This window comes from Ptychodera flava, chromosome 19, assembly GCF_041260155.1.
Source record: "Ptychodera flava strain L36383 chromosome 19, AS_Pfla_20210202, whole genome shotgun sequence".
NCBI classification, from domain to species: Eukaryota; Metazoa; Hemichordata; class Enteropneusta; family Ptychoderidae; genus Ptychodera; species Ptychodera flava.
The window spans coordinates 29,989,694-30,017,137 of NC_091946.1; the positions used below are offsets into that span (position 1 = coordinate 29,989,694).

General features: G+C 35.6%; 1 protein-coding gene across 1 annotated transcript; it reads right to left on the reverse strand.

Annotated features, from left to right (window-relative positions):
• Positions 1-17: 17 nt before the first annotated feature.
• LOC139119217 (NALCN channel auxiliary factor 1-like) lies at positions 18-26,536 on the reverse strand. The gene is made up of 3 exons (XM_070682897.1): positions 25,651-26,536; positions 8,633-8,792; positions 18-7,341 (listed from the first exon to the last, which is right to left on the reverse strand). Exons 1-3 carry the CDS (start codon positions 26,173-26,175, stop codon positions 7,079-7,081), a joined length of 948 nt encoding a protein of 315 aa, XP_070538998.1. The 5' UTR covers positions 26,176-26,536; the 3' UTR covers positions 18-7,078.
• Positions 26,537-27,444: the final 908 nt, after the last annotated feature.

Genomic DNA, 27,444 nt, shown 5'->3' on the forward strand with positions numbered 1-27,444 from the left:
CCCTGGTATCATGTGGGTTTGTTAACCCTTTGACCTGTGACCTGTGATGACATACGGTACCATGTATGGCTTTGGCCCAAAATATGGTTAAAATGGTTAACAATACAACAGAATTGACACATTCTTGAAAGTGTTACCATGACACCATATGACAACATTAAATTGAGTTGTGGACAACTTTGTTAAACAGCTGTAACAGCCTCAAGAAGAAAATATAAAGCAGTTAAACTTTGCTTATCTTTTACATCCGCCCTTTGACCAACACTCATATCATTCTCAACAAATCAAATTGAGAGAAGCTACACTTGACATATGAATGAGAAAAAAAATGCAGATACATGAAAAAAATCTCATTTGCGATATCGTGAAATCTATATTCCTTTTAAAAACTTTCCCAAACTTTGTAATCTCTTGACAGCCATGCGGCAAAGTGTGAAATGTGGTTAAACACATCTGACCTAATCCAACCACTACAGTATGCAATGAAATGGGTAATTTAGACACAGTTTTGGAATAATTTATCAAGTATTACAAGATGGAATGGAACAATTTGCTTAATTCTATGACTTTTACAACGTATATTGCTAATCACTAAGGAAATGGTGAATTTTCCAGAAATTCACACCAATTTACATTAATATCAATTCTACATCAAAGAGCTTGCAAATTAAATAAAAAATTGCTCTCAAAAACCAATGAAATATTTCTAGATTGTACAGTAGGTTTAATACCCTACAGTAGTTTGTACACAACTACGTGTGCATGTAACATTGGCTTATTTGTTATTCAAAGACGGGTAACATTTCTCGGTATTAATTATGATAGAGTTAAAGTATACAGTTGCAATGTAGCAGCATCTTAATATGACAGATCTACCAATCTCTTGTTTACACTCTTTGTCACACTACACTGTCTGAGATGGAACATCTTGCCTGACAATCCATACAATCACAAAATACAATAGACTGAAAGATTCACTCATGTATGGGATCTCCGCAAACTCCAATGGTTTGAGATGGTGGAGACCTATACACACGCTTGAATCCTTCAGTCAAGGGGTACAAGTGAACTGAGTACAAGAGCGCCCTCACAACAGTCAACCTTTAGAGCATTATTCTTTTGTTTTCTTGTGTGTACTTTCATTCAGGCATTCCTGTACAATTACCGAGCTCGAGCTGACCTGTCATGACATCTATAGGATCAAATCCCAGTGAATCAAATCTCATTTGAACAGTCTTTGCAACCCTTTCACCACCATGGTATTGCCCGAATCCATTGCTACAACAATGGTTATTGTAGACAAGTTTGCAGGGAAAAAGGGGATGGATAGCTTAGCCAATTTTACCTCCAGATTTTGGTACATCCCTACTGTAATAAGCAGGATGGGTGAACATACACACAGGGAATTCGGAATGAAGTACTTAATCCCTAGAAGCTGCATCATTTGTATTAGGACAGCAATTTGATATTTCTACGAAAGCTATCTCATGCTATTGTGCTGGAATACTTCGAGTTTCTGTGATTACTGTTACTGTGAATTTATGTGAAGTTATATGAATTTTTTACAGATATAGTGTCATGTGAATCTAAGTCCTGAGATGTTGTTTATGATATGACTGTGACAGAAGTTACAATTATGTACAATTAAGCTACAAAAAGCAAAACAATGAAGGTGTACAACATTTCTTACAATGCACAAATAATCCTACTATACACAGCTATGAACACCGACAAAGTTTATACATATGAACAGCAGTTATTGTCACTCAGGCGTTCTATTAGAACGGTGTGAATTCATGGCCTTGAAATGGAAAAAAGATCAGCAGTACATGAACGTGAACTACACTGGGATGATTAAACGTGAACAATATTACCTTTCACTGTAACCAAATTTTGCATTTGCACAGAGACCAGCATTGGAAAATTATTTGTTTTCAGGACTACTAAATCATGAAAGCCGTTGACAATAGATGAGTTGTGCGCTTTGGATGAGAAATATGTTCATTTCAAGGCAAACATAATTAATGTCCTGATCTCTTTTGAGAAGTGATATATGCATTAATTAATATTGCTGGATATATTTCTAACAAAAATGACATATCCAAATGCAATTAGCTCTAACATTACAAAGCAAACAAATTTATCAGCATGTAAAATTTACAATCTACGTATTAAATACTGATATATAGGTAAATTTCATAAATAATAAGGAAAAGCCTTAGATGAAGAGTTGCATGAGGCAAGATTTACAAACTTTTTTGAAGGTCATTGTTGATGAGAAATAAAAGTCAATGAGCAATTAATCTGTATTTCTTGAGTAGTTTCGTATATCAAGTAAACTAAACTTCACACGGCAGTATTAAGGTAGTATGCACCTCAAATTTGAAGACTTTAACTTTTACTGGAACTTTCTGAAAGGAAGCTGATAAATATCAGTGGTCACCATGCAAAATTCGGTACCAGAATCAAATTTCCCAAAATTTTGTGATTCAAAATGGCCGCCATCCCTGTGTTAACTTCATGAAGGAAAATTAAATTTTCGATTTGCAAAAAAATAAGTTGGTGAAAACTAGATTTTCTCCATGAGCTTAAAAATGAGCTACCACACACGATAGAATGAAAGCGTATCGTAAAAATTCAATTCTTTTCTGTCCCTGAGGTGCATTCTACCTAAAGGTATACAGTTACCTGTAATCTAAATATGCCCAAATATGGTCAAAGGGGTGTTCCTTGGTATTCAAAATACCCATGTGAGGGTACTGTTTTTAAAAAGCGGCCACCCGCTTAAAATCTGTGATTGGTTAGATTTACTCTTTCCATGGTAACTGTGGCAAAATTGGAACAGGTGACAGTATACCTTTAAAGGCCAATGAACTGAATCTCTTTGTAATGTATTCAGAATCAAATTAATCCTGCAATTTCCTCAGATATTCTTTGAATTCTATCTATCGAGTGAATTAGTATTTTACTACTGTAACATTACAACAACAGACAGATTAGATCAGTAAATTTAGCAGTGTTCATAGCGTATCAAATTTCCCGCCATTTTCAAAATCCTGACACATTACAAAATTAGCAAATGATAACCAAGAGTAAGAAATTTAGTGGTATGTGTTCTAATAGACCGCACATTGTTTCTCAAATAGCTGTGTACACATCCTTCAGTTAACACATTATATGATCTTATTTTTGTTTGATAGCAAAATAATGAAAATAGTGCAAAATGTTGCAACTCATGGGCCTCGAGATCTGAAGTTCAATAAAATTTGTGCTTCAAATTAAATTACCAAATTTTAAAAAAAACTTGGCAAATCTAGACTATAATTTTATACCATCTGGAAAGTGAACATCCATGCCTAATTCCAATGCGTCATTAGGAGAACACGAAAGCGCAACAATCATACGGTGTAGATGGCAACATTTTATTAACTGCGCAAATATGACATTTACATGCAAGCCTTGATCCCTGAATATGCATGATTTTCATGTGACTGCAAAATGCAAAATATCAACGACAAAATGTCTACACTTTCTGCAACAAAAACGGAGCAAGAACTGTTCTTGACGCTTCGAACACATTTCTAGCGTGAAGCTCACACTTGACCATCCGGCATAGCAAACTTCTGTTGCCTGTAACTTTTCACGTTATTTCCAAGTATTTTTGTTCCATCTGCAAAATACATTTTCTTAAGCTACTCCCAAAAGCATGCTTTCAACTGTACTGCATAGAATTCAGTCAAGTTCTCTTTAGCAATGTACAGACTGATAGCCTTTTGCTCTCAAGCTACTCTCAAGTTTTGAAGCTTACACTACGACCACTGGTGATAAATAAATAACAGAAATTTGTTCATGATTTGAAGATGAGAAATTTGCAGGAATTTTTTTTGATACTTCCATTTACTGGCAATTAATTTATTCAAAAGATGCAGCTTCAGGGAACCTGAAAGAATGGTCACGTTAATCATAATCAAAACAATGTGTGTCGGATTTTCAAACACAATCTACTTGAACAATACTTTCTTACAAAATCTTTTACATGTATTTATTATTTCCTCTTGTTTTATTAGAGGTCAAGGTCAGCACCATTTTTGCTGACTTGAATGTCATCTCGCAGTTTTCTTGCTTAAATTGAGCATCAAAGCTGGGCAACCGTCAATCTGGAAAATATAGTTCTTACATTCTCTACTTTAGTTGTACAATCATATCATGGATGCTTCGAAACTTAGGTCTGGAATCAAAACTTTGTTTAAGATGATTGCTACAGTATAAGCTTATTTTCACCCTAGTTTTTATATCAGCCAAGTTTTTCACATTCCCTGACAATGGTACGCCAGCTTATTTATCCACTTTTGCAATGATAATATCATTGTCATAATAATTTACCCGACACACTTGGCATGAAAACAAGTAAAAGCCATCTTCAATTTTTACTACATTGTGCCATTTGAGCATTTATTTGCACTTGTAATTTTTTTCAACCGGAACACTTTTTGAAAGCATAACAAAAACACATTGGGGTGTTTTTGTCTAAATTTGAATGCTTGAAAAGAGGAATTTCTCTTCAGTGACCCATTCCTTTTAATTATTCACATTGAACATTAACTGATGAAATGATATCAAAACAACTTTGAAGATTTTTATCAACAGCATTTGGAATCATGGCTGTTTATGCTGTATATACCGACATCATCTTATCAAAGGAAACTTTTCAGGGAGACCATCATTTCCCATACAAACCCATCTTTAATGCCCAGTATTTAATTTCATCAAAACAAAGCTACACTGCTCCATTACTAGAATTTTCAATGACAGTTGGTCAAATCAGTAAAGTTATCACTAACCACGCAAAGTAATGAGTTTTTATCACATGACAATTCTTGAAGACATAGTGGTGACTAGGGCTTTCTGTAAAGACTGCTGAAAAAATGTGAAATTCTTGAAAATGGGTCTTATTCAAAAATAATCTGCATTTGCATAAAATAATAGAAAACTAATGATACATTTGTTCAGAATGTGGGTAAAATGAAGTGACTGCTTTCAGAATGGAACATTTATCAAATTGTCAAACAGAAATGTCTTCAAACACATCTTTAGTCAGGGGTCAAAGGTTAATGTTATTTTGTGTGTGAAAATTTGTAACACATATCCAATTTTACATAAAATTATAAAATGTTACTGAATCTTATTATCAGTTACCTGCAGTTGACAAATACCAACTGAACTAGTCACATTAAATAATGTTTAAAATTTAAACGTGGGCTATATTCATGTCTTAGACATGAATACACATACAAGCAGACAATCTGGCTTTTTTGCCAGGAAAGTCCCTGCTTCTGTCAGGTGAACTTTTGTATCAATTTTTTCAGATCAAAAAACATAACTGGGACAAAATACGTAAGTTTTAACCCATGTCCACACCATTCATCTTTTCAAAGTCTACAGCAATAAACAAAAAGCATGAGGCGTTGGATTATAGTGTTTACAGGTGGCAGATACTTGCAGGGTTGGGTTTTCAATTGGACATCCCCTAGATGTTGAAATCATCGATGGACGAGGGCATGTTGTGTGAAGCAAGTGACCAGAGTAGATATTCATCCATTAGATATATCTCCAGCTTCATTGGACAAAACATTCAGGACACCCAAAGCCAATGGTTCTACAATCGATGGAATTTGTTTCAAGTAAAAATATGTATCATGGATATGGTATCAGTTGAGAAAAATGTCGTGCACTAGATCTGTGTGTGCAGGGGTGCTTCAGTCTCAAGGTACAGCATGTCTGAATCACAGTGCCATAAATGTACCTGCTTTAACATTGCAAAATACTTTTCCTTCTTGCAGTTAAAATTACTATAGCCTGAGCGGCGACAACTTTTTCTTCCATGTTGAAAAGAGATCTGGAGACAATGCGTGATGGAACTTGCCGAATCCTGATGACTGCCGAATTTCATAGACTCGATATTAGACACATGCATAGAAAATCAACGCTGTCGACTGGAGAAGATCAAGTCACTTTGAGAAGTTCCAATGTTGAATGTCAAGGCCATCACATCTAAAGATACATCCATCAGTGCCTGTTAACAGCGCCCTCTTGAGCTCAAAGTACAAAAACATAATAATGACTTCATTGTACCTTGTTCTTTTCTGATAAATGTCCTTGATTCATGGTGTCTTCCCTGTCTCTTCAAATACTTTCACGTCATGTAATTCAGACATTTATCATGCAAAGATGAAACAGATGTGATACATATTCCATAATTTTACATAGCTGTCAATCACCCTCATATCAGACACAATGCCTGTGACCTATGACCTTCAAATTCAACACCCAAAGACTCAATAAATACTTCTGCTGACTGTTGCAATACTTTTCTGACTGTGTGATGTCTTTTCATTCTTATTCCAAAGCTCTTTGTGGCAGAATTCTGAAAAAATGACCTGATAACTCCCTGCTAGAAATGCAAGCACACAGTCACTACAGACCAGAAATATATTTGAATATTTATTACACTCACGAGGGTATAGTCATTCTTGAGGACTTTTTCCGGAAATATGCTTTCTGATTTTTCTTTTGATGGCTGTGTTGTACTCTCCCTGATTGACTGTTGAGATAAGATGATTTAAAGACTATTACTTTTCCACTGTAACTCTTGAATGATTCTGTTGGATGCACTGCAGAAAGAAATCCGGGATCGGTGAGATTAGGGCTACGGCTTCTTCCAGCCATTGTTGGTACATTTGGCCACGTGTCGTTACCCGACACCAAACCGCGGCTGACATGAGCACTACCTTTCCCAACAATGCAGACGTACTCAAATCTTAAATTATTAATTTTTTTTAAGTTTGGCAAGACATACCTTGGAAAATGTTTTTGAAAAATCGGCTGCTAGAATTCAACATGGTTGAAAAAGTAAAGTAAATACAGCGTACACATGGCACTATAGTTGTAACAGACTCGGCTATACAGGCACTACAAAGTAGAAAATCCTCTATACTTGTTTATGATACAAGATACAAAAGATTACCAGCTATGTTGGGGATCCAACATTATAAAATTCTCTACCCCAGCAGGCCCTATACTATGTATATCCATTGTTATGGGAATACAGTACTGTCCAAAATATAATGCATAATAACGCTAGTAGTTGGTGTCCATGGCAACAAACAGATGATGAGAAAACTGATGAGGAAGAATTTGTACTGTTCATCACTTCAAATGTACAAACGTCCGCCCGCTTTGAGACTCTCTCTGAGCTGGTGTTTCCTTGCTCGCTGTTTGACACGCACGCAAAACACGAAGGTGGTGAATCGTAAATATCATTGAACTTGATGTTCCGTACACCTGTGAAGACATGAATGTATACCAAGATATTATTGGTTTGTGCTGGCAGTATGATCATTTTCAAAATTAAGCTCACGGCACTCTGAAGTGATGAAATTGAGATGATAAAAGGCAAATAAAATGAACAACTTGGATGATCTTATTACATTTACTCCAGCTTTGGAATGACAAAAGCTCACGACCGTATATTGTAATTTGAACAATCTGAACAATGTTGCCAGCTAAGCATGGCTGAGAGGTGGCAAACCAACATCAGCGCTGCCATGAAATTCAAAGTTGCAAATTTGGCTTTGCTTAACTCATTTTAGTTCAATAATACAATTTGGCAAGTAGTCAGCAGAAATGTTGATAGTGTAACACTCCAAAATAAATGGTCATACAGTCATAATTCAGCTTTTCACTTCAGTGTTTATCTCAAAGCCTGAAAGCAAGAAATAAATAGCGACAAACTGATACCAAAAGGGCAATACATAGTTTTCAAACTTTTCATATATTCAAGAATTACACGATTGACTCATGGTACTGTTTCACAAAGCCCCTAAATTGCAATGTGTCACTTCACTTGTAATAAGATCACGGCAGTACAATAAAATGTTACAAGTTATAAAAGTTACAGAACCACAACAGAGCAGTCAGCTTTCTCATATGATCACTGATACCTGCTCTCATTTGATATCATTGCCTAGAACCAAACACACATCTCATTTTGACTGTGTGACATAATATGCTATGTCATTATTATTCATGAGCAGTCATTTATTATTCATGAGGTCATGTCTATCTGTCTGGGCACCATGTGTACAGGTCAGTCTTTCAGCTCAGCATTCTAGCGCACCAGTGCAGTCTCTGCTGGCAATAAATAGTAGCTCAGATTCATAGTAGTCAATCATCTCCAGCCTTCCTTGCACCCCTGCAATATTGGAATACCAGCCCTGCCAGTCCTGATAGGCTACCCAGTGTTCCACAATACAACCCCAGTCACGTCACTGATTGGTTTTATATATGTTTTTGCAAGATTGTTTTTTATATTGTTTTGCAAGAATGTTTTTTTTTAAACACATACAATATGACGATGATCAATTTTTCAACCTATGACATTAATAACTTTGCTAGTTTTTTTTTGTTATTTCGCCATTCACTGGGCTATAAACTGGAGGGAGTTATGTTTATATGTCACACATGTCGTCAAGCGTCACCACCACAGCCGTTTGCGGTAACTTTTTCTTGACCCTGTGGCTATACCAGTAGCTACAGGTTGGTTTCATCGTATGTAGCAATGACAGTGACTCACCTGGGCAGACAAATGTAGGCAACCCTGTATATGTTATATTAGGTAGTAAATAGGGGCACCGCGCAGCTACTTTTCCGCACGTCTCGAAGCAAGGTCGAATTAATTCACCATTTTCATAAAACCTGAACTCTGTTGCACATATCCATTCTTTATATGCAATCTGGAAAAGAAGAAATCTGAAATGTAACACTGCATGGGGAAAAACTTCACAGTAGAATTGCTTGCAGTGCGCAATGTCTCAAAAGCTTAGCTTCAAGGTGAAATGCGCCTCAGGGACAGATATTGACTCTAAAACTTTTACAATACTCTTTTGGTTTACCACTTGTGGGGGCTTATTCTGAAGCTCATGGAGTAAATAGTTTTCACTGGCTTATTTATGTCAAAATGTATTTTTTCCCTAGAAAGTTAACATACAAATTCCAGCCATTTTGAATATGAAAGTGCCGGTAAATATTTTTCTTTGAATTTGTTTCTCTAGTATGTTTCTCTTCCCTGATTTTCATTCTAAAATTTGAGTAGAAGTCTTAGTCTTTCAATTTTGAGGCACTACCATAATGCATCATTTTAAACAGCCAATCAGCTGCACAGCAGCCTCAGTTTCAGACTCCTTAAGTTGCTGTAGATAATTAAATCTACAAATCAGCTAAACCTTAAATCCCGCAGCACGTTGGCGCTGGATCTTCAATCGCAGAATGCAAATATAAATGTGAATGGTTTATATGACCATGGAGGCAATGGAATGTATCATGAAGAAAAAAAAACCAGTTTTTTTTTCCTTCATGATACAATGGATCTTGCAGAGAAAATACAATGCTGGCAGCTGGTATACTGTCCTTATCAAAGAACACCTACGGTATACAGACATAATTTTTCAATTAATAATTTGTTCATGATGAGTGTGAGGTCAGTTAGACCAGCAAATGTACAACAAACAACACCTTGCAATAGATTCTATTTGTCCCTATTTGAATGCAATACAGAAACCAAAAACTAAACAAACTAAACAAATCTACCCCACTGGCAAGGTCAAAAAGGTCAAACTATATAAAATTGTAAAATCCATGATATATTGTCGCCATCTGCCAACCGCTTGCTGTTTCAATGTCTAAAAAAAATTCGTTGTTTGCATAATATATTTTATCACTGAGTAAATACTCTCAAATTCCAAAAAAATTTTCTGATCAACGATGACGTCCGGGTTCTTTGTATTGCAGTATTGCTATATACTTTTTCAGGCTCAGCTGGTTAAACAACAGACAATGCTTTCAGCTGTGAGGACCACAAACAGGATTAAATTTGATGTCATGTAACAGCTAAATGTATGTCAGTAACTGTAATGCAACTTCTACATCCACAGATAGATTTCATATTAGTTTCAATGTTGTTGTATGTATTTCCTGCTATGATAATTGAGCCCACAAGAAAAAATTCTTTTTTAAGATGTATTTGAATTCAAAATAGAACATTTTCTGCTTTGTATTCTTTATGTTCAAAATTTCTATACATTGATCTCAAAACTTCAATATCATTCATTCCAGTACAAGCGATCAAGCGACCGGTTTCTGAAATGAAAATTTTTGACCAAAAGTGGTAAGAAAAAAATGGTGAGAAGAATTTTAAAAACAGAAAATGCCAGATATCACCATGTTAATTTCCACTGTATCACAGATCCTAGTGTTGTACCTGAAATGTCAACCAACCAGATGTCACGGTGATCTGCCTGGTTTATGACTGTCTATTTACTCTGACCTCTATTTGCATATTTGCATACGATGTATCTTTCTGTTGTACATTTTAAATTTATGTCAACTTTGTGGAAGATTCACACAAAAAGTATGATAACTACATTAGTGATTGTTTCTGAGCTTTCGTTTTGACCATAATCTGTATCATTTTTTCATTATTTTTGTCCAAGACATTTCCTTTTGTTGCATATGAAGTCCGCATGCTGACACACAAAGTAGTGTTCCTACCAACACACATGGCCAAGGAAGAATCTTCATACCAAATCTTGGTACAAAGGTTATACATGAGGTAGTCAATGATAACACTGTTCATTATACACACATAAAGGCTGCATTAACAAACTCAACACACAAGCAGTTCAACAATACTTGAGAGAATAGAATAAGAAGTGTATGTATTTTTACAAATGCAATAAAATGAAAAATATAGAAAAGTAAATGCTGATGGAATTGTTTGCTAATTTTCATATTTCTGGGACTAGCACGTTAATTTGAACAAAAATTGTACCTCTGATCCAGGGTATGTCTTTACTGCAAATACTGGCCAGTGGTACTCTCTCTCTCTCTCTCTCTCTCTCTCTCTCTCTACATATATATATACAGAGAGAGAGAGAGAGAGAGAGAGAGAGAGAGAGAGAGAGAGAGAGAGAGAGAGAGATTCCTTCAAACAACAGACTGGTATTGTCAAACACACTTCCTGGATGTGATGATGGTATGATATTGAAAAGGTTTACCCACTGATGTGTGTGACATGTGGAAGATATGCTTATGTCATCCTATAAGTTCACTTATAACGCATCAGTGAACCATGTATCACTAGACAAGTACAAATGCAGTGCCATTGCTTGATGACCTCTTAAATGTCGACAAACGTTATCAGCAAACTGAAGTCCACTCAAGGGGGTTGAATATGGAAGTGGGCTTAGATGACTCGATATTCTCAGTACTGTTGTACCTCAGAGCTTAAAAACGGTGATTTTTCTTGTGATTGGTGTTCACAGATGAAAACGTTTAAGAAAAATCAATTGCAACCATGAAATGATTTGCACAGTGAGTAATGTTGTTTTCATAGTTTACTTTATTTTTCAAAAGCCTCGTTTACAGAGAATCTGTTCTAGGAAACACAGACGTATGGTCCAGTCATCCCCTCAGCTTGATTCACAAAATTCCTCTGCTTATTTTCACCATAGAGTTCTTCCGTCTGTTGAACATAAAAAATATAAAAAAATTGTTACATTTTATTTATATCAAAGCATACTTTCCCGATGGAAATATTAAATACACAGGATTATTTGAACTTTATAGCCAGACACAAATAAAATAACCAACCTCCCGATGATTGATACATTATAAATTTGCAAACTCTTTTCATGGTTAAAATAGTTGAAAACGAGCACTATTTGATCAAAAATCATGAATATATGCATCAAGAGTGAACAATGTGTCAAAATAGTGGATAAAATGTAATTGATGTTTAATACAGCCCCACTGGGTCACTAACAACATACTGAAAGTGCAAATAACCTTTTAATTAGTATCTACCATTGGTGCATCACCCTTGTACAGGTATGGTTACAAAGAAAGTGTTATCATTGGTTAAGGCATATCTGGATAACTGTGCCACAGATATCAAAATATTGAAACAAAAAAATTACGTAAGATAAAAACTGATAATGAAATAAACTAATACACATTCGTCAATGTCTGTTTAAAATTTGAAGGGAAAAGTTTGCAATTAGAGATGGATATTAATTCTGCTAGACCAATTTAATATTAACCCTTTGAGCGCTGTAACTTTCTCCCGCCAAAATTTTAGTGCAAAATTTTACCAATTTTTATGAATTTTTCTGTATTTTTTCATAATTTTGGAGCAAATGGATGTCGCATTTCATTGGCTTCACTTTTTTCTCAAAATTTTGGCAAAAGTCTGAGAAAAATTGACTGGGGTTTATTTTATAAAGGGGACAAAAATAGACTTTGGCACTCAACGGGTTAAGTTCTATGAAAGAATTAATGACTGCCAAGTCTAAACCCCGCTAAAACTCTATGCAACGTACAAAAACAAAATCATGTGCTATTATAAACTTAAAAAGTCTGTAATGGGCTATACAAGAGGTCTTGGCAGATTTGATTTCATCTTTTAAATTTGATAACACCCTGCCTTTTCTAATCACGTATGTCTGGTGCAACATTTGGAGCAGGATGTGCTGATACTTTTTAAAAACTGTCATGAATCCAACAGCAAATCAACATTTGACATTTTATTTATTTAGCCTTTTCCATATTTTTTTATCACAAAAATTAGAAAGGTATATTTATATTATAAGTATTTTTCTACGCTTTAACAAACATTCAATTACAGGCAATTTTTATCTTTTATGTAGTACAAGTCAGTCAGCAATTCTAAAGGCTTTTCTAGGTAAATATCAACTCTAACAATTATTAATTTTTTATTGTCACAATTGCTACTTATTATTGTCATAAGTTACAGCATATGCAAAGAAACAAAAATGAGTGGAAAATTTCACATAATGCAGTATAATGCCTTTCTTAGAGAGCCTTTCATGTCCATTAAATTGAAACAAGACCCCCTAGAATGACATTAAATTATAATATGGCCTCCTTTACAGTTTCTAGAGTTCTTGCCCTTCAATGTTTCAACTGTGTTTAATTAAGCCATAAATGATATGGTGTCGACAGTTTAACTAGTACAGGTAGCAGTTTGTTTATCATTAATACCTATTACATCCTGTCAGAGATCCTAAATCTTCTGGTACATATTTGAAATAATATTTGATTGACCTGTTCAAATGTTCATGAATGCTTGACAGTATGTTCTCAAAATAGGGCTGACCATATGCATTCTAAAATTAATATTTGAATGCCATCTGGCAATTCCCTGATCAGCTGGTATTTACATCAGTGCTAAAAATGTTGTACTGGGTGAAAAAAGATTGAACATCTGGCCTGATACTGCCATATCACTTTGAGGCATATGCATGTCTTTTTACCACTTTTTAATCTTCTTCGGTGTTCTACAAAATCCCTACTATGATGTTCACAAACAAACACCTTTATACATATTATACCCTGGCTCATTCATAAAATGGTACATGTATATGTGAATATTAATCAACTCTGACTGTGAATAAATGCCTTCTTTTGTATACCCATAAATTTTAAGCCTAAAATATATATCAAGCTAATTTTATGGGTAAAAATAGTCTGCGTGGCAGATCTTAGTCACAGGTAGCCAATGAAGCCATTTGTGTAAAAAGGATTTCTCAAGTGGTTCAATGGCACGAGGGCATTTGTTTTATTCTATCAATGGATGAGGAACAGGGTACTGATATCTCTTAATGTCAAAGGGCAGCTGTGAAATTTGTGTTTTTTCATTGTAGGAAAGGGCAACGGAGAACTTTCCATATATTGAACATTGCATGCCCTACATGATTTAATAGTAACTTGTTGATGACATAGCTGGCCAGATAGTCATCATTTGGCTGAAAGTGAACTAAACTATTTTCAACTTAACAACTCCAGGAATAAAGAGTGATTAAATTAGACGTCTTACATAGTGAAACCTTTTTTTAAAATTATGCACAGAAAATTGATAGAGCACATAACAGTTATTTCAATGTATTCACTCGTCCTTTAATAATGGAAATCATTCTATTAATTTTACTAATCTTCATCTATGGTAGAAATACAGCATATGATTGTCATTGGCATCTGATTGTCATTGGCATCTAAGCCCACGATTTTGAGTGAAAACTATGTCAGATAGGCATGTAATTAAAACATCATAGCCCATACAAGGGACTATGTACTCTTGAGTCAGATAGACCATTTACCCTCCTGACGTTGAGCAAATTTATGGCTACCCTCAGTCACGCAATCCTTGTTTGGCTTTAATATATATTGTTGAGGGAAGAGAGTACTGTGAACTTCTTGTGCTGGGAAAGTGGCACTCACGAGTTTTGGTAGTGGGGAGGGGAGATCGAGGGGAAAATTGGGGGGTAAGAGGGGAAGCTTAAGGTAGGACTGCATGTTGCCAACAGTTTTCTTCAAAGCAATATTTCTCATCAAAGATGACAAGGAAACCCCCTCACACTATATATTTTCAAAAGCAGAGACTCTAAAGTTTAGTATGGTGGCAGTAGTTTAGTCAAAGGATGAAGTGGGTGTATATTTAGGATAAAAAACCTTAATGATAAAAATTAATTTAAGTCAAAAACTTGACGCTGTTTTCTGAAATGTAACATTTCACTTGAAAGAAGAGTATATGTAGAAGAAAACGACTATTTTATTTTGCACTATCTATCCTCATTCTCACATGGCAAGGGTTTAAACACTGACACTCAAAAACTTGATTAAAATCATGATAAGCAAAATTAAAATGCTTCTTATTCGAAATGTAATAACTTTATTGCCGAACAAAACCGTCTTTTGTTATATAGCTTTTAAAGTACACAATGTGAAAATTTCAGAAATTTTGACTCAGCCAGAGCGGAGTTAAATTCTTTGGAAATTTTGAAATTGGGAGGAAAAAGAAGCCAGAAAATTGGGTGATTTGCATACATTTGCATAAATTAACACTTCTTCATCACGTAACATTAGAATGCTTGACAAGCTACAAGGTGAACCAAACCAATATTTTAATCTTGGGTTAACAAATTAATTAAAATTGAATATATATTTGCAAAAATAGTGATTTTTGAGCAAAATATGCTATGTTGGGTGCAGCGCCCCCTTAAAACCCCACCAACTGTAACTCTTGAAATTTGTTGACCTCAAAAGATCTTCCTATTCTCTCCCCGTTTTCTCTGAATTCTGCCCTCTGGAGGGACATAAGCTGTTACTGCATTAAGAACCATTCCTTTGTGAAACATTTGAAAAATCCAAATTTTAACGGTCATTAATTTCCCACCATTTTCAAAAATCGGTAATATTACAAAGGAAACACAACACACAATGTCAGAGTTGAAAACATTCATCCATATGCATTACATTGGACTACTCTGTGCAGTTTATGAGAAGATTTCAGTGCAGGTATGCACAGTATCCACAGTTTTTGATTTTCCGCATGGGGCTACGATTTGTTTTGGCAAAGATTTAATCGCAGTGTAATCTATATCTTGTTCAAAATTGCACATACAGTCCCAGCAGGTATTTAATACTAAAGGTGTAAACACACACCTAAATTAGTACATTCTCACAAACTTATTTTAGCTTGAAAGTAAAATCATAAAAATAACGCTAAAAGATACAGCTAGTGGGGCTTTAATTTTCAAAATGTCATGGGAGGCCGTTTGTGAACAGCTTTTACTACTCTCAACAATTATATTGAAAACAATCCACTTGTAAATAAATACCAAAAAGATGCATAAAAGACATAATATTGGTATACATTACAGACAGAGAAATGCGATAAAAATTTTCATAAAACTGCCACTGTGGGGGCATCATTCAAAAAGATCTTTATCATTTGTGACAACAATCAGATTCAATTACCGTTAAAACCTACAGATGATCAAAGATAAGACAGTCATGTTAAGATACCCAATCAGCTCTTCAGATATAACTCCAAGGGACCATCTCAAATTATCCTTGCAGTTTCACAGCAAGCCTTGTTCTAACATACAGGGGATTTCAAGTCAGTTTTATTATTTCAGTTGTACTTGACTCAAAGATTTTTGTCAAGAAACTTACTGTGCACTACAACAAGCAATATAAACAAATTTTCCATTCTTATCACCTTATCAGTTCACAACAAGAGAATTAATATCATGTGACAGGCCAATGATTTGTAGATATTTTTCACCAATTTCCATCACAGTTCATTTTCCCCTTACAATAAGCAAAAGTCATCATCAATAAAGAATATTTTTTGAGTTAACAAATTTCACGTGTGGAGCTTGTGCAAAACTTTGAGACGGTCCCTCAGTACATCTCAAGATTGGACAGTATCAATTACACCTACAGAGCTGATACGGTATCTGTAACAGAACACAGTACACACACCTAAGAAGTCAACAAAGTTTACACATACCTTAGTCCAATGGCAAAGCTGGGGAAACATTCAGGTTTACGCTGACAGGTCATTGACATGGCATTCTCTTGAGTGTAAACCACTTGCAACGCACATGACCTGTAACATCTACTTGTACAGTACAAGTCACCTTCCTGTACCAGTTCAAAAGTTACGAATGTGTTCATCACATGCGCAGAATCAATCTCAAATAGAAATTTCTGCATTCTCTACATATCACATGAGTTGTTAAGGCTATGTATACATCACCTTACACCAATAATTCTTTAGCCGTTAGAGTAGGTCCTACTACCATGTAAAGCAGGGTAGTTGTTTTATATTGTCTTCAGGAATATCTCATACACTGAAATTTCAGAACTTTCTAAACATGATGTACAGGAGTAATTATCTCAATACATCGTCTAGCCACACAGAAAAAGTTCTCATACATGGCATATACAGATATGGTGATGGAAGCTAAAAGTTAGCAACTGTGTTGGTAGGCGCTTGTCTTTGGAACCCTGTACAGAACAGAAAGTCAACTAAGTGATTAAGGTAGAGTCTACTGCACCTTGGGGACAGATATTCGGACTCTCAAACTTCTACAAATCTTTTCTTATCTACCACTTATGGGTGTTCATTATAAAGTTCTGGGGGTAAGAAAACTTTTCACCATCTTAGTTTTTCGAAAATCAAAAATTTTATTTTCTCTTCATAGAGTAAACATGAGGATGGTAGCCATTTTGAATTTCAAATATAGGTAACTCTCAGGTAATTTGTTTCTCTAGCACCAAAATTTGAATGGCAACCCCCGATTTTTATTCTTGATTTTGAAAAAAAAATGGGTGAAATATTCTTTGAGCAATGTTTGAGTAAAAGTTTAAGTCTTTTACTTTTGAGGCGCATACTACCTTTAATTTAATGGTGAAATGTGAGCAAACATGACCTAGGGTCATGTGGAGAAGCTGATGCCCATCTCCAGTTTACCGGGTCATTTGAATGGTCTGCATGCAAAATTGAAAGTTCCCTTTCTTGCTATGCTTCAAAGAAATAATTGGAACAAAACGAACCTAGAGACAGGTACTATTAGTAAATAAACAAGGGTTTACAAAACAAAGATTGCGGTACATCCCTTTGTATGTTTCGTTGACCAATAACAGTTACAACTGTTTAAAACATTGATTCATCAGACTGGCATCAATCATTTGGAGAATAAGAAGCATGCAGAAGTTACTGTAGCAAAAATACCTAAACTGTTCGACACTATTGTGTTTCTAAGCGCATGTTAAGGTTAGTAAACATCATTATTATCAACCCATTTCTGTAATAGTTACAGTATCATCAATGAACTTTCATACACTATGCAGTGTAATCTGTAGCAAATTTGGTTCAAGGGTGCATGCAACAAGTTCCTACACTTAGGCTGGAAATTTGATGTGTGTGCTGGAAAATGTATTCCACATGCTTGTTAAAGTGTGATACCATGAACGTGCTGTCTTGATGACACGGACATTTAGACTTGCTTAATTCTGTGACTTTAGTAATTTCTTGTGTACTTGTTACAGTGAGAATATGTGAGAGAGAGAAATGAAATATTCGTTAATTCTCCCTCAAAATGTAACTTGTTGTATTGTGTTCAAGTCCAGACTCTGCTCTGATTCGTTTACTGTGATCTGAAGTTGCACCACTCCTATCTTGTGCAAAAGAAAGTAAAAAAACTTTGGATGAATTAATAAAGATGAACAATGCACTGTTTCAATTAATCCTCTTTCTACCAGGGTCCATAGACGAACCATAGAAATAAATACAACTTGGAAGAAAGAGGATTACTTCTTTTTATAAACCCTTTCACAACCATGGTTTGGCCCAAACCCATTATTATCAATGGTGATTTTGGAGTTGTTTACTAGGATTTAGGGGTGAACAAGCTAAAGGGCCAGAGAGTGTAACTTTTGATATTTTTTCAATTTTGTGTGTTTAACGTAAAAATCTACTATTTAGCTTGCCAACACTGCATACATATGAGTAGAATGCACTGTTATTGTTTACATTAGAATTCTAGTCTTGACCACAATTTACTTGTCAACAATAACAATATAGTCTATGTGAAGGCTAAGTTGACAAGCTGAACGCAGTATATATCTCACCACAACAAGAAACTGTAGCTGACATTGAAATAGAAAATGGTAGAAAAAACCATCAAAAGTCATAGCTACTGGTTCTTTAATTCACCAAGTTGAACTTTGTTGAGGCTAGTGAGTGAAGATGGCGATAAGTGGACTTGAGTTCCATTTCATATCAGAGGCATCTACAGCAATGCCCAATTCATCATTTGTACAGCCTAGGACCTAACATGGCTGTACAAGTACTTTGTCCATTATTGGCATCCCATCTGTTGAGAATTTTATGATGGATGTGTCGCATATTGCAGCAATGTTTCAGAATTTGGTTGGCAATCAAATAAATTCTACATATAAAGATATGTCATGACAAATACTATGTCAGAATTTGATTTTATACTTTAATTGCTTGCAAATCATGATAAAAGTTTTAAAAATTTGATCCTTATCCTGCCAAGTTTGTCCACTAGATCAAGTTGGCTAAAACTACAGTGCGTTTCACCTAGGTATCGCAACTCAGCATATGAGACGGACACAATCCACGTACAAAACAGACGATAAGCTTGGGTATCACAGCACATTTGAAAGTCAACGACTCAATGATTAATCACAGTAAACCAGCATGGGGCAGCCACTCTGTCTAGACTGAGAGATACACTTGATCTACAATGTGTAGGTTTTTAGTTAGTTTCTGTTGAGAATACCTTGACCTCTTGAACTCTCAGCTGAAATTGTAAAAGAAACAGTTACATTGTAGATCAAGTCTAGTCAACTGTTTATCTCTCAGTCCAGACAGCGGCTGCCCCATGCTGGTTTACTGTAATTAATCGATGAGTCGGTGGCTTTGAAATGTGTCCGTGATACCCAAGCTAATCGTGTGTTTTGTATGTGGGTTGTGTCCGTCTCATACGCTGAGTTGCGGTACCTAGGTGAAACGCACTGTAGTTAAGCACATCATGTCCAAAATGTTGCATTTTAACAAAAAATTAACCGTTTGAAGGCTTTTTATATACTAAAGCTCTGTAACAGATCTAGCACAGTGGGCGAAAATCTCATGCATATGGTTTTGGTTCAATACCACTTTTTATTGACTTGGCAGATGGGGTAGTGATACTGTCTGGTAGGAAACGGGAATAAGCTTTGGCCATGATGTGTGATGACACACTCAAAAGCATTGTGGGATTGTGATGGCGGGGACAGTGAAAAGTCTCACGGTCCTGTAGAGTCGATGCATGCATATCAGTGAGCCACTTGCGGCGGCCCGCTGCGCGAGCTATTAATAAGCATATGCTTCAAAATTGGGCATTCCAGCATGCAAGCTGCTTCTCTTGTGGATATTTATATGTATTGGGATAGAAAAAATTGTTTGCAAAGGTAAATATTAGGTCATTGCCATAATGCATGCCTCCAATATTATTTTTCCAAACTTTTCTCAAAATGCCACACCTTTTTGAGTTTTAAATCACAGGGCTATGCTTTGTAAAGCAGAATGGCTGGAAAAATCTTTTTTTATAAATTTTGTTTTGTGGATGTTTTGAACCACCTAAGCCATTACATTTCAATGATCAACCTCATAGAGCTTGGCACTGTATACATTCCACTTTCAAATACCTACCATGGTAAAAACCCAATTATACAATTTTTTACTTTTCATGCAAGCTTCACTGTCCAGATTGCTCTAGATTCCATATACCTAAATCATCTAATTTGGTCTTGAATTTTTGAGTTACGAGCTCCACAAATTTGGTCTATGGATGGATGAACGGACAGACAGAAACACACACACACTGACAGAGTGACAACATTGGCCCTCCCCCCCCTTTGGCACCTGCCCATGGGGGGGGGACTAAAAATGGTGATCACTTCTATATTAATCAGGTTCTGTACGTTTCTCAAAATCTCAAAGAACTGAGTCTGTACCTAGTACAGCTTTCAATAGATTGGTGTTTCATGAATGCAAATTTGTGCATTTGCATTGAAATTTGCATCTCCTTGACCCTTATCCTGCCAAGATCACTTGAGACATTTTATGCCTCACTGGTTTTAACAAACTTGACCAGATGGTGAAATATGAACTTGTCAGGATAAAGGATACGAAATGCATGATCAATAAATGTGAAAATTGTGTCATTTATTTCCATTTGTTAATTCACATTGCCCTTTTCTAGTTATGTCAAAGGTCAATCAAAATGTAATGGTCACCATGCTCGTTACATAATATTTTGCCATGGATTTAATAAATCAATGAAAACATGGTTTGGCATAGTTCATTTTCGTGAGTCATGATTTTTTCACCAATGTTTTCCTATGTGCAGAAAGGTTTGGAGAACTTTCTCTCTCTGGGGCAAATTTAATCACTCTACAGTGACTGCGTTTCAACCAAAACACCATGGAAATGAGATTATAAGTGTGTTTTCTAGCATTCTCAGTCCAATCCTACGATAAACTTCTCTAGTCTTCTGGCGCATATGTAGTACATAGTATAAAAGCAACACTGTACTGTGTTGCATGATGGGAAAAGTCATCTGTACTTCAGCTGATTTCACAGAACCAAAGGATGACAAGGCAGGGAAGAAGCAGTGCATGATGGGAGTTTGACATCACCAAGTCTAGGGTTGAGGTACTTTTGTAATGACAATTCAAAGGCATTCAAGGTCATTCCTTATTGATCTATATTACATGTATTAAGTATGAAATATCAATAAGGCTTTTCCCGGTGGCTATGAAACTTCATAAAAATTTGTTCACATTCCAACAATTACACAAACTGTATAATCCCTGCATAATGCATGAAAAAATTCCAGGAATTGATCCAACTGGTTGGACTAGCAAGTGATATCACGTACAGAAAATCACTATTTCAATTACAGTAAATAGCAGTATGATTGAAAAACCGATGAATGAGTAAGAAGTAAGTAACCAGAAAAGTGCGGCACCATCTTGACCTACTTCCTTTATGTTAACTATGTGTACTTGTCTGGCATCATATTTCACGAACAAAAACCGAGCACTCACTCTGATTTTTGCTAAGGTTTGAGATATTGATAAATAAATAACTTAGGGAAGTATATGGACAAGACTTCTGCTCAAATTTTCAAACATTCTCAAAGAAACTTTCAAAGCAATCTCTTTCAAAATCAAGCAGAAAAAATCAGGGGTCATCTCGCAACCTTTGGTAAAAGAAAAAAAAATTACCTAAAATTTACCCATGCTTGAAATGCAAAATGAATGCTGGACCTGTGTTCATTCAATGGAGAAAAATGAAATTTTTGATTATTACAAAACCAGGTGAAAACTTTAATTACCCCAAAAGCTTCACAGTAAACCCACACACTGGTAGATCAGAGAACTAGAAAAATTTGAAAGTTTGAATGTCTGTCCCTGTTTTTTTCTACCCTGAGATCAGCAGTATCATTTAAATCTACAGTTCATACATATGGTTGTACTGAAAGACAACCATGCAGAGTAATTGATTATCGTGAACCACAGTGAAATTGCCAGGCCTAAAAATAATTAATGCCCTGATAGATATCCTATGAAAGCTGGCCATGGAATCTATAAAGGTTAGTGTAGTGCGCCATGTTTTGAATTCGCCGTATGATGTTAGGTATATCACACTGAGAACTGTAAAGAAGGAAAAGGTCAGTGGTGACATGCAATATGCAATGCATGATGGGAGAATCTACCTTACAACAAAAAGTCTGTTTGGCTCTGTGTTACTACAATGTGATAAAGGTGATATGAGAGTAAAATTATCTCCAAAAATCTTGTCAGAATACAACAAGAATGTCAGAAACTCCACAGTCATTACAGGTCACAGCCTTTGAACCTAACTGTGTTTATTAGCAGAAAAGACAAGACATACGGGTTGTGGGTTTGTCTGGACATCATGTTGACAACATTTTTTTCTGAATTCACCGTCACCTTCCGCTGAATATCCTGATACACAGTGTAAATTCGCACATAAAAGTCAATCAACCTCTTGTCTTCCCGCACTGGGAGGTACACGCAGATGGAAAGCCGATGTAAGAGCTCATAAATAAATCAACCTACTTGTACCATGTCAAGGTCAATCAATTATCAATGGAACCGGGACTATTTCAACATTTTTCTTGAACACAACAGATGTTGCTTGAATGCCCCTTTTTGTCACAATCTATGTAAATATCCTCTTTTTGCTTTTGGAAATTTGTTATCTTATTGATTATACAAATGTCTTTCTTAAAATAGTGCCAATTGCAAACCTGACAGATATGGTTTAAGATTGTTTTTCTGATTCAACAAATTAAAATTCTGTCTTTCTGTAATAATCTTCAAGAAGTCAAAATTTCTAGTATTGTGTTATAAATACTGGAACAAAAAATCACATATTTGTTGTTTTCTTTACTATTACATGTACAGCATATTATCATTGGATAAAGTTGACTTGCTCAAATATTTATATGAAGCTTCATCAAACACACAAATTCAAACTTATGAACACTTTTTGAATGATTTGTTTCGTAGGAAAATGCATATTAAAAGGCCCAAAACCAGCATTTATTTTATTGGCCCAAATGCAGATGGCTAGGACATTGGAAAATTTTCAGTTACTGCTCAATGCAATTTACTTACACAACACAGACAATGTTGGTTGCATCTGTAAGTGATGATTTTTTAAGTATTAAGTATATATTAACTTGTGAACACTGAACATTGTATTTAAAATTATATTTTAATTTGGAAACACTCTACATATATATATATATATATATATATATATATATATATATATATATATATATATATATATATATATATATGTATGTGTATACATGTATGTGTGTGTGTGTGTGTGTATAGTTATATACACAGACTTAACAAATATACATACATGCAAATATAAAAAACAGCAGTATTTCACTTTTAACATTTGTTGATTGTTCTCAGGGGAGTGTAGAGAAAGCCATGTCCCGCAAGGAATTTCATGTTGATAGTCTAACCATCCATTTCTTTCTGCCTGCAAACATGTGACTTGTGCGTACATTTTAATAATGACACGAGTCATTCATTTAGCAGTCTTATTCATGGCAGATTGTGAAATACAACCTCCTCTGTCCCTGGATGTTGTAATTAGCTAATTTGTTTTTCTGTCAAATGGCTTTTTTTCACCCATAATTCAAGAACATTGATGGTTTCAACTGTTCATAATTTGTTATCCCAAACAGCTTCAAAAGGTGAAACATTACCCACTGCCAAAATGTTTAGCAGAAAATATTTTTTCATATCTTTAATGTGGAGCTAGCAGTTATAATGCAAGTTTCCAAATACAAAATAGGAACAGTTTGACATTTTGAAAAAGAGCAGACACAAATGCTTGCAATTTTCCTGAGAGGATTTCCTTCATAGGTTCGTAGGGAAACCTCATCAAAATTTGTTCAAATAGTTATGCAAGATATAGCTGAGAAACTATCAAAATCCACTCTCTGAGACAGTTTCCCAATTGATGCATCCTACATCTTGTCTCTGAAAGACTCATGGCACCACGCAGTGATTTACTCTGCGCACTGAAAATTCCCGGAAATGGGAAAGGGTTTACCAATGTGTTTGTTGAGTGGCTGGTCCCCGACACTCTATTCTGTTTTCATTAGCAGAAATCAATTTGACATTTTTACTGCCTATCCCATTAACATCACTCATTCACAGCCTTTACAAATTTTCTTGTTCCTCGGGCAAAATCAAATAACTTACAAATATTAATAAAAATATGCAACGAGTTTCAGTCACACTCAGTTGTAAATTTTCTCAAATTATGGTGATTACTGAACAGTTATTTAACTTGGATGTTTTCTGGAACTCTTAAAAAATATTGAAGTCATTGATATATATTTTTGGGATGTGTTTTAAACATATTTTGGGATTCATATCCACAACTGGATATCTAATGACAATGAGTAAGCATTAACTGTTCATGATCTCTTCTAAAAACGAGCAATAAATACCTATCATGTAATTACACACAAAAGAAATATCAGAAAAATCACCAAATTGATAATTTTGCAGAAATATAAAGATATAAACCAAAGGGAAACAATAGGCCTATTTCCACAAACACAAATGCTATCTGTGACCATGTAATGTGTTGAGTCAAAAACTAATATCCTTCCGATACATTTTTGAAATATCCTGGTATACAATACTGTTATTCTCTATCCATAGCCTATAGTCTACTAACCACAGTGACCGCTGACCTTAACATCTGCTCATCTGAATCAAAAATGGCATGTGATATATTAATACACAATTATTTTGTAGATGTTTTGCTTCATTGCCATCGCTGGCAGTATCTCGGCGTGATAAAACTAGCTTTCCTCGTGTCTCTACGTGCGATATCATCAAGCTATAGTGAATATGTATTTCCTGACATAAAGTCTACCATGAAAAACTAGAAATTAATATTGACATACACAGATTCGGTGCGTGTAAGTTTGAGAGAACGAGGGCAGGACAGAAAAAAATTATTGAGTACATAAAATTCATCATTTTTTACGGCAACTAGCAGATATTCGAAGCATAGCTGGTTTGACTGTACATATGGGAGGCCTACAGAGAGGTTATTTCGAAACGAGAACGGAGCTCCCAGCAAACATCTGATATTATCTGTGTAAATCTCTGTCATTGATACACAACCACCGTTACACTCCGGGCTTCATTTCACACAACCAAATCGCGCCTGCGGAAGCTCGGAAGAGTGATGGCACAATGTATAGCCATCGCATTGTCTGAGTTTTCGCGAGAAAAAAAAATCGGCGATGTCGGGCGAAAGCGAGCAAATTAATGAACGTGACCGAAAGCGAAATATAATACGATCACGCAAAAATATGTCTCGTTGAACGCAGGCGTCGGGGCCGGCTCTTCCGCCGCATTTGATGGTGAGAGAATATTGACGCAAGTGTCCGCGATGTAAAGCCTACTTGCGAAACGTCTGTGCGCCGTTCATTTGCGTAGCAAACAACAATAGCTCCTTTTAAAACTGAACACCATTAGACAAGAGGCACTGCTATGAAACGGGTACAAAAGAAGTTCAATATAGATGGAAAGGGCAATACGCTTTGCATTGCCAGAGTTGGCGCTTACACTTACCAGGCAATCATCGCATCCGAAAATGTCAGAAAATCCATGGTCGCAATCATACCGACCGATTATGTCTGTAAAATCCTGGAATATCATTTTTACTGAGGTGTCATTAGCTAGAATATTGTGGAGACAGGTTCTACACTCCTCGGGCTGTGACAAAGAGAGGCAATTTTCACTAGAATCGGCAAATAAATTCGAAAACGGAATGGAGGTACAAAATGGTAACCTAATGTCGCGTTGTTTCGTTCTACATTCAGCTGTGATATTACACAAATCGTCTACAAATTCACCCGTCAAATGAAAACACTGTTCGTCGATTCCTAAATTATTATTACAAGGAAGTGGCACAAAATATTCCGGTATCGATGTACTGGAACAAGTTCGCCAGGCGAAGACGTTTCCCAGATCCTGGTTACTTAAAAGGATGGTGAAAAATAACAGGGAGGCAAGACTGAGTCGCCATCTTTGTAAGAGCTCCTGGTAAGGCCTTTCAGCGACCACAGCACCCCCATTGTAACACCCAAGTGACATATTTCAACAACGGGGAATCGGTCTTCGGTGTTCCTCATGAAAAATGCTTAAACCCAACGGGCGATCGACAGGAAATCCTACGATCAGATTCTTGAATTCCGTCAACACGCACTTCTATTCCTGGCTCGCTGTTTCCTGGCGAACGTTGAAAGCCATCTATGATTGTGCAAAATCGCTCGATCCAACACATAAATACGCTTCTTCTATTTTCAAGAGCCGTTCGTTAATGTAACATCTTTGGAACGGCGAAAAATATCAATTTTTCCTCAAGGAGGTACCGAGACTGCTACGCGATGTGAACTCCATTTTATCCTATACCGTCGCCGCCATCTTGACCACTTCCGAATTCACTCATTCTCAGCGCGCATGCCCGTATTAATTAGGTTAATTAGTTAAGTAACTGAGTCCGTTATCACGTCTAATTACTTTTCACGTTGTAAATTATCTCTACAACACATTTTATCAGCATAGAAGAGAACCATTCGGGCCGATAATTCCAAATCTATATCCGATTTGCTTGTTTTGATTTTCTTCACTTATTATTATTATTATTATTTTTCATTGGGGCGCCCTTTTGGGGCTTATATGCAGCTGCGGCCTTTACCTACTTCAGCTTTCAACTTCCCAGATTTTTCATCCCTCTGTCGGCATACAGCCTGGTCTATCATCGCATCAGGGGGTATAACAATAGTAGGGAATACTTCATCTCATATTATTTTGTTTTCATTGACCCGGCATTACATCGACACATCGACATCATGGCTTGGAAGCCTCCTCCCGATGAGCTGCTTTGATCGTACAGCATATGTTGGCTTTAAAGACACAAAGATCCCGAACTCTACATACTGTGCGCGCTGTCGTACGCGATGTTGTACGTCGATAACGTACATGCTTCACCCTAATCTTACTGCTGCAAAATGTACATGCGTGTCTGAATTTCTGAAGATGTATTTATATATAAGAGTATTATGCCACAGTATGTTTCAGTGTGTGTATGTACGTGTGTATTTATACGTACGAGTATATATATATAGGCTTATATATATATATATATATATATATATATATATATATATATATATATATATATATATATATATTATGTACGTGTGTATGTGTATGTACGAGTTTATATATATATATATATATATATATATATATATATATATATATATATATATATATATATATATATATATATATATATATATATATATACAGGAACCTGTATTGTGAACTTAAGAACTTATGTACTATGATTTAAACAAT

Coding starts and splice junctions, on each gene's coding strand:
- LOC139119217 (XM_070682897.1), bottom strand. CDS start 26,175: ATGTCACTTGGGTGTTACAATGGGGGTGCTGTGGTCGCTGAAAGGCCT. Junction 8,793..25,650: donor TCGGATGCGATGATTGCCTG/GTAAGTGTAAGC, acceptor CTTCTTTTCCAG/ATTGCATATAAAGAATGGAT. Junction 7,342..8,632: donor GCCTACATTTGTCTGCCCAG/GTGAGTCACTGT, acceptor ATGTCTTCACAG/GTGTACGGAACATCAAGTTC.